Source organism: Tupaia chinensis, unplaced genomic scaffold, assembly GCF_000334495.1.
Source record: "Tupaia chinensis unplaced genomic scaffold, TupChi_1.0 Scaffold143599_1, whole genome shotgun sequence".
Lineage (NCBI taxonomy): Eukaryota > Metazoa > Chordata > Mammalia > Scandentia > Tupaiidae > Tupaia > Tupaia belangeri.
The window spans coordinates 976,595-985,163 of record NW_006203445.1 but is presented as its reverse complement, the minus strand read 5'-3'; the positions used below and the strand labels follow the sequence as shown (position 1 = coordinate 985,163).

The window sequence follows — 8,569 nt, the reverse complement described above, 5'->3', positions numbered from 1 at the left end:
GTCCAGAGTCGCCCGTGCGACACCTCGAACTCTGGCGGGAGCGCTTCAGGTGGGCTGAGCCGCCCCTCGGCACCGCGCCCCCCTGACCCAGACAGCAGGCGCGGGACTGGCTCCTCTCAGGCCGAGCCCTGCGAGCCGGGCTCTGAGTCTTCCTCGGGCTCGGGTTCCCTTTACGCTCAGGACAGAGGCCGGAGAACGGCGATCATCCCATACTCCAGCCGGCTTCCTGGCCCGGACATTTCCTCTGCGCCCGGGTAGCGTCTTGGTCGTAGCGGTGCGGAACCCCCTCCTGCCGCCCCCTCTGCAGCCCGGGGCTTGGGAGGGAGACTGTTGCTGTGCACCTCTCCCTCTTCTCTCACCCAGGAATAAGTTTCTTTTTCCTCTCGGTTGGAAATCCTGCGCTGGAGGTCCAAAACACCTATCCTGTATTCCCCAGCTCCTGGAGCACTCTTACAAGTATTGCCTACTTAGCAGAGAGAGAATCTCTCATTCTTGACTTGGCTTTTTCCCCTTTGGGAGATAAAAAGGTTGCGCCCCTTTCTACCCTCTTAACTGGTACTCTATGCCCAGGGCCTTATTCATTTGGACCACCAGCTTCCTGACCATCTCTATGTGACTTCCCCCACCCATCTGAGTTCCAGTTTCTTCTGGGCTCCAGTCTCCAGCCCCCTGTGGATCTGGTCAGTCCCACCCCAAGGTGGGAGTGACCAGGGGGCTCTGGCCCAGGATTCCCCACCCTGGAAGGCAGCTCTAAGTCTGCAAGAGATTTGGGCGTCGGGTACGAACCTGGCAGCTCAGGAGTGGGTGCTCCACTCACACCGCACAAGAAGATGAAAAAGCGCAAAGAACTCAATGCATTGATTGGGCTGGCTGGAGACAACCGGAGAAAGAAGCCCAAGAAGGGCTCAAGCAGCCACCGCCTGCTCCGCACTGAGCCTCCTGACTCAGACTCTGAGTCTAGCTCTGAAGAAGAAGAAGAATTTGGTGTAGTTGGAAATCGCTCCCGCTTTGTCAAGTGAGTGATGTTGGGATGAAGAAAAGGCACCTCCTTGCACTACCAAGAGAGCAAATTGAAGGGAAGGATGAGAAGTTTCTAGTAAGAAAAAAGGTAGTAGACTTTGGAAGGCAGAAGCGAGAAAAGGTGTGAGGGAAAAGGTGAATTCAGGTCCTGAATGAGGGATAAGGTAGAAATCTGTTTTGGGTGTGAAAAGAATAGCCCTCCTAGAGTGAAAGTGAGGCATGGGGAATGTGCCAAGATCCCAGGGCACATAAAGAAGCTAAGAATAGAGACAGAGGGACAGAGAAGCTTTGCAACTAGGCTTGCCTTTTTTTATTCAATGTAGGAGAGATAGGGATTTTAAGACTGCAGATTGTTTTTTTCTTGTATGCTTGATGAATCTGAATCATGGTGATGGGGGGGGATATGGTGGGGGACATACTGTAGAAAGCACCAGCCTTGCAAGTAGATGGAGGGTGGAGAACAGTAAGACGGCATCATTTTCCCAAACCATTTTTAGGTGTAGCTACCACTGAACAGATTAAGTAGTGAGCTTCCAGAACATTGAGAATTGAGGCCCATGGTGGTAAAAGACTAATGGGAACCTTGAAGGTGTCCTTGGGCGGTCTCAGATAACACACTGAAAGAAAAGAGGACTCTGTGAGGTTGTGGAAACAAGGGCTAGAAGGTGGGGATGCTAAAAGAGATTGAATTGTTTGTTTAGAATGTCTACCTCCTTTTAGGAATGGGAAAGTTTGACTCAAATGAGCTTGTCAGATTAGGTGGTTAAGGGCAATTCCAGGTTTGAGGTGTTAATCCTGCAATAGTTACCCTGCTAAGTTATTTTAGACCTTGAGGGCTGGTTAATGTTTCTAACCTGTTTCCTTCTTCTGAGCCAGTAAACTAGAGTGCATAGGTGTCTACTTTAAACCTACCGATCCTGTTTCTTTCCTTCTGTCTGCAGTGAAACTTACTCACCAGTTTATAGTTTCAGTAAACCGAAATAGAGTCCCCTAGAGTAAATGAGTGAGTGAGTGTGTATTTTAGAGAGAATGGGTAAAGAGCAGTGATGGCATTGCAGAGAAGCACTGGTCTTCACACTTTTCTAACCTGAGCTTTTCTCCAAAGACCTCCCTCCTGTATTGATGATTATGGCAGAGAGCCACAGTGGCCACAGGTGCTTCCTGTGACCCACAGGAACTCCCTCTATTTCATGGCAAGGTTGAAACCTTTGTACCCAATACAGGAACTCTTCATAGGTCATATTATTTAGTCATTTCAACCTGTTAGTCAAGTTTAAGAGCATTTACTCTGTCTCCCTGGTAAATGCACTGGTTATTAATTACAGAAGATAACTGCATGTTGGCACAAGTATATAATTTCTAATAGCATTGTACCCATCATGACTCTTGTACTGACGGTTGTGTTTGTTCTTATGATCAGGGGAGACTATCTACGCTGCTGCAAGATCTGTTATCCCCTCTGTGCTTTTGTCATCCTTGCTGCCTGTGTGGTGGCCTGTGTGGGCCTGGTGTGGATGCAGATTGCTCTCAAGGAGGATCTGGATGCCCTCAAGGAAAAATTCCGAACAAGTAAGTGATCAATGTTAAACTCTTTTATAAATTCTAAGATGAAGTAGACCATGCCGAATTAAAGAGTTTTGTCAACTCCAGTTAAGCAATTATATATTCCTTCCAGCATTTTTCTAATTCTTTCTCAGCTGTCAACTTGAATGTCGTAACACGTACTTGTTTTTAACTCCACTAACAAAAGATTATGTTTGTGCCCAAGCTGAGTAACAACTGAAGTAATAGCATAGCAGCCAACGCTCAGAATGCAGAAGGCCGGAGCTGAGGTCCAGGATCCTAGAACCTGGGTTAACCTCCATCTTTGGCCTGAACTTCCCTGAGTGTGAAAGGCTGTGGAAACACGGGGCTGTTGCCTTCCACCCCATTGGGCCATTTGAGAAAGAATGTGAGAGTGTCTATCAAATTATTTCCTCTTAAGAAGAACCACATAGGATCATAGGAATGAGCAATAATAATAATAGCCAACATTTCTGGAATACCTACTGCTGTTCCCAAAGTAGTCTTATGAGAGGGATATTATTTTGTGCTCTTAGAAAAAGCAAAAGAGGGCCCGCAAGTGGCATGGTGGTTAAAAAGCTGGATCCCAGCAGATGGCATAATGGTTACATTGTTGGACTCCCAAATGACTGACCACAGTTCAAGTACCAGACCCAGTGGCTTAAAACTCAAGCTGGGCGCATGTGTGTGCATGCTCTCATCCCAAGAGGAGAATGGAGGAGAAGGGATGCGGCACGGCCATCCCCCTGGGGGGTGATTTCTCACTTTCTGTCTCTCTTTCTCTCTCTGGCAAGCACACATACCCTATAGCAAAAAAAATCTCTTTAGAAAAAAAGAAGAAACTGGATCCTACATGACTGACTCTGCAGTTTGAGTCCTGGACCTGGCAACTTGTAAAACAAGCTGGGTGTGTGTGCACCTAAACTCCTGAGAGGAGAATGGAGGAGAAGGGATTGCAGCCTGGCCATCATCCCTTGGGGAAGTGATTCTCACTTTCCTTCTCTGTCTCTCTCTCTCTGGCAAGTGCACATACCCTATAGCAGAAACCTTAAAAAGAAAAATGTAAAAAGAAAAGCAAAGGCTTAGAAGGATTAAGTAGCTTCTTCACTGATTACGTATGGCTCAGCTGAGACTTGGAGCTGGCTCTCTTGCTCCCTTACTGCCCCAGGTCATGTTTATAACCACTGCCATTCCACATCACTGTTCCCAGTGCTTTGTGAGCCTACACACATTTCTCCAAGTACCCATAGATCTTTTTGATAGCAACTTGTGTCATGTATCTAAAAGTTTAGTAGAAGTTCTGGAAGAGCAGGTTTTCTGCCTGTTTATCAGCTTTTAAGCTTAGAACAAGAATTAATAGATTTGTCTCCTATCCTTCCCTGTGCTTATATTTGTGATATCTGTTTCTAAGAAGAAAAAAACAAAACAACTTTTAATTCTCTTTATGACTGTTATCATGTTAAAATTTTAGGAAACTAGTGATTCTTTGAGTTACATATTCAGGAAGGGCTAACAATAACCGTGATAGTACCTACCTTGAACACTATGTAACTAGCAGAAATATTTATCTCATGAGTGAATTTAAGGGACTTTTTAAGTTCTAAACCATAAGGCTGTATTTTACATATCAAACTACTTTTTCTGGAAGGTATATTTGCATAGTAGCTTCATCCAGCATTAACTTAAATATCTTCTTTCGGCAACACTATAATGTTTGCTTGTAGATTCCAAAGGTTAATTTTCTAAGCTAAAGAACCAGTCTTAACATAATCACAAATACCTTGAACTGGAAAGCTTTAGCAAACCAGGAAATTGACCATAAGCCTTCCTCAAGGTCATAGAAAAATCTGGTCCCAGAACTGTAATTAAAGTTCTTCCCATCTGAAGTCTAGGTGATCAGAACATTCTAGCTCCCTTCACCTCCAGCTTCTCTTTGCTGCCTGAAGTTACTCATGTTCTGAACCTGACCTAGGGACAGCTAATCCTCCGTGTGTTAATGATGTTCCAAGTGGTGTTGCTTGGAAAAAAAAAAGTCGAGAAACTAAGCTTGGTTTTCTTCCAAGTTTCTAATTCAAGGAATAGGATTGGGTAAGCCACAGTTCCCTACCAGAGTCATCCTGACCTGTATGTTTTATCAACTGGCCAAATCAGAGTACAGCATAAGGAAGAATGAGAATTGTGCTCTAGTTATTTTTCCTCCTTAATGGTTGTCCATGCAGTGTTGCAAGTTGTTTGTTTTTAGTTTACCAGAGGTTACATGTGGTTGGAGAAGAAATAGGGAGAAAGGGAAAGTGAGGAAGCACCCCCTAGGAAGCACCCCCTATGAGGGTCAAGTCACACTCCCTTCTCTATTTCTCTCTTCCTGCAGGATTTTGGGCAAACACACACACACACCCAGTGTGTTTTTCATGTCTTGGATCCAGGACTCAAACTGCACAGTCGGCCATGTGGGATCCAGCTTCCTGTACTATTACGCCACTGGCTGGCCCACAGGTTGTTTTTTAAGGCCAGTGTTTTCTTTGTAAGTAGTACTCATACCTTGGAAATGAGACTCTCAGAAACAATGTTTAGCTGTAAATAACTACGGAAGACACCTGTCTGTGCCATCCTCTCCATAATTAGTTGGGCATCCTAAGCCTATGCCATCACTTGCTTTACTCACAAATAGCAACTATTTATTTGTGCATTTCAAAATATTACTTAATTCTGCCCTGCAGGGATTTCTTTCTCTTTACAGGGTACTATATAATTTATACCTTAGCTGAGCTTTTTAGGGAATTTCTTTGTTTAGAAGTGCACATTTTGGGATGAACAGTTGGCGTAATGGCTATGTTGCTGGACTCCCATGTAGTCAACCATGGTTCGAGTCCTGGACCCAGTGGCTTAAACTCACACCAGGCGCGTGTGCGTGCGTCCCCAAGATCCCGAGAGGAGAATGGAGGAGAAGGAATTGTGGCATGGCCATCCCTCCGGGGGGTATTTCTCACTTTCTGTCTGTCTGTCTCTCTCTGTCTTCCTGGAGAGCACATGCGCCCTATGACAAAAACCTCTCCCCCCAAAAAAAGAAAAGAGGAAAACGAAATGCATGTTTTAAATATAGCATAGGTCATAAACTTAACAGTTGGTTACTCAAAAAATATTTACTAAAAACACATGTTAATGCCAATACCTGGAAATAGTGTGTTTGGGAAATGCCATAAATTGCACTCTGGACTGTGAAACCTGATTTCTACCACCGAGCAGCCTTCTCCTGTGACCCTAACTGTGTAGCCACTAAAGGAAGCAGATTTAGAATTGTCCATCCAGATGTTCTGTTGGCTTGATTTACTACAATAGAATATGGAATCAAATAGCACCTGTAATTTCTAAAAGCAGGACTTCCTGAGGAGGAGAGTAAGGGGATGAGGCCTGGAGCAGTCAGGGCAGAGGTTGAACCATTGTGGACTGCTTGCCTAAGAGTTTTTTATGAATACCGTGATTGACTAAATGGGATCAATCTTATAATCTTTATTTGAATTGTGCTTCTACTTTAAATATATTTCAATATGTTAATTTTTGTTTTCTTATTTTCCAAGACGATGGAAATCACTAACTCAAGACCACCTGCATTTCTGGCTTTAATGCTTTATTGGGAAATTCAGAGCCTCTCATTCTTTATTTTAATACATTTTCCAAGACACTTGTAGGAAAAGAAGAGGGGTTGCAAGGCCAGCAGGTAGTATATTGGTTAAGGCACTGTTCTCCCACATGGCCAACTGTAGTTCAAGTCCTGGACCTGGCAGCTTAAAACTCCAGGTGCATGTGTGTGCATGTCCAAAATTCCAAAGAGGAGAATAGAGGAGAGAGGGGACTGTGAAATGGCCATCCCTCCTAGGAGGTGATTTATCTCTTTCTTTGTCTCTTGTCTCTCTCTGGCAAGCACACAAGCCCTATAGCAAAAATCTCTCCAAAAAAAAGGGATTGCTGGGAACCAGCAGTTAGCATAATGGCTATGTTGCTGGACTCCCACGTAGTCGACCGTGGTTCGCGTCCTGGACCTGGTGGCTTAAAACTCACGCCGGGCGCGTGTGCATGCATGCCCAAGATCCCGAGAGGAGAATGGAGAAGAAGGGATCGCAGCATGACCATCCCCCCTGGGGGGTGATTTCTCGCTTTCTGTCTTTCTGTCTCTCTCTGTCTGTCTGGCGAGCGCACGCGCCCTATAGCGAAAAATCTCTCAAAAAAAAAAAAAAAGATTACTAAAATATTCTAAATAGAAAGCAAAGCAGATAGGCTTGGCTTTTTTCTTTGTGGTCAGAGAGTAACTTGATCCTTAAACTGAAAGTACTGGCTGGCCTTGAAACTTTTGTTTTTGTTTTTGTTTTTGTAATAGGGTGCACATTCTCACTAGATAGAGACAGTAAGGGAAAAAAGTGAGAAATCCCCTGCCCAGGGGATGATGGCCATACCATCATCCCTCTTCCCCATTCTCCTCATGGTATTTTGGGCTTACACGCACATGTGTCTGGTGTGATACTCAAGCCACCAGGTCTGGGACTCCAACTGCAGTCAGCCATGTGGGAATCTAGCACCTTAACCCCCACTCCACCTGCTAGCCCTGCTCTCAGCTCAGCATTTATTTTCCAGAAACATGTACTTTAAAAGACTCCCATGGGAGACCAGCAAATGGCGTAATGTTTATGTCACTGGACTCCCACATAGTTGATCACGGTTCGAGGCTTGGACTGCAAAATTCATGTAAAGTGTGTGTGTGTGCGGGCCCAAAATCCCAAGAGGAGAATGGAGAAGGAATTGTAGCATGGCCATTCTCCCCCAAAGGGTGATTTCACTCATTCTGTCTCTGTTTCTCTGGCGAATGCACATGCCCTGTAGCAAAAATCTCTCTAAAAAAATAGTAATTATAATAAAAGACTTCCACAGTTATTCTAAGGAAGTTCTTGACTGTCCCTCTTAAGAAATGGTAGAGTAAAGGAAAATAATTTGGAAGAGAAGGGAGGTAATAAGCCAGATAATCTCTTTTCCGGCCACACAAGTGGAGTAGCAGTTTGGTCATTTAGAACAGAACTTAGAAACAGCCCTGTGCTAATGAGAGCATTAGGGTGTAAGTGTCTGTGACTGCTGAATGTACTCGAAAGAACTCTGGTCCTGAGAGCAGGAGGTCTGAGTGGGTCTGGCCTTCCCATCTCTAAATGAAAACCTTGGGCAAGTCACTTATGAGAGCCTTTGTTTTCTTATCCATAAAACATACACACGCATTTGTGCTACTACAGCACTTTGGGCATTCCTCTGTCGTAACAGCTGTCACACCATGTAGTAATTCTGTATGCCTCGCTCCTCCCTAGACTGACAGCTTCAGGGTCTTTTGTATACACTGGTGCCAAGTGCAAAGCTGCATACGTGGTAGGGACCTGTACCGAGGTGTTGAGTAATAATTTCATAGACACTTATTACAGACTGTAAAGGCATCTTATAAATATAAAATATTGCTATTTGCATTATAGATGTTCTTTTTGCAGGGCGTGTGCAGAAACTCCCATTTCCTGATCTTAAAGATTAGGAAATCAAAAGAACTAGGTAAATTCTTTTGAGTATTAACATAATAAATTTTAAATGAGTTGCTTTCCATGTTGAAAGAACATGAATTAGTAATCATACGTTGTTTGTTTGCTGCACTTCCTCCCATTTATGTAATAAAAGTGCCTGTACTTGGCTTGTCTCTCCTAGAAAGCCTCAGATCAGATAATGATTATGATCCCCTCTAGGCACATACAGTCCTCAGGATCCACAGTGTTTCAGGGCTTGTCAGCTTTATGTTTATTAGTCAATAATTGTAACCCAGGTTATTTATGTGTTTGTCTTATTTCCTCTTTCACTTCTGCCTTCTACATAATGCATGTAGACTACAAGATAGAAATAGACCCCTCTCCACCTTGGGATGTTTGATCACTTGAGGCATTCCAGGGATGTGTTTTTCTTTTTTTTTTTT

At 44.1% G+C, this 8,569-nt stretch overlaps 1 protein-coding gene across 3 annotated transcripts in view; it reads left to right on the top strand.

Moving 5' to 3' along the window:
• Nucleotides 1–6: 6 nt before the first annotated feature.
• The window catches only part of EFCAB14 (EF-hand calcium binding domain 14), a 47,860-nt gene continuing 39,297 nt past the window's right edge, over nt 7–8,569 (top strand). For all 3 annotated transcript variants that reach the window (XM_006164254.3, XM_006164253.3, XM_006164251.3), the window contains exons 1-2: nt 7–1,015; nt 2,441–2,589. In XM_006164254.3, coding sequence (XP_006164316.1) covers nt 831–1,015; nt 2,441–2,589 — 334 coding nt within the window. In that variant the 5' untranslated portion in view covers nt 7–830. The remainder of the gene's footprint in view (nt 1,016–2,440; nt 2,590–8,569) is intronic.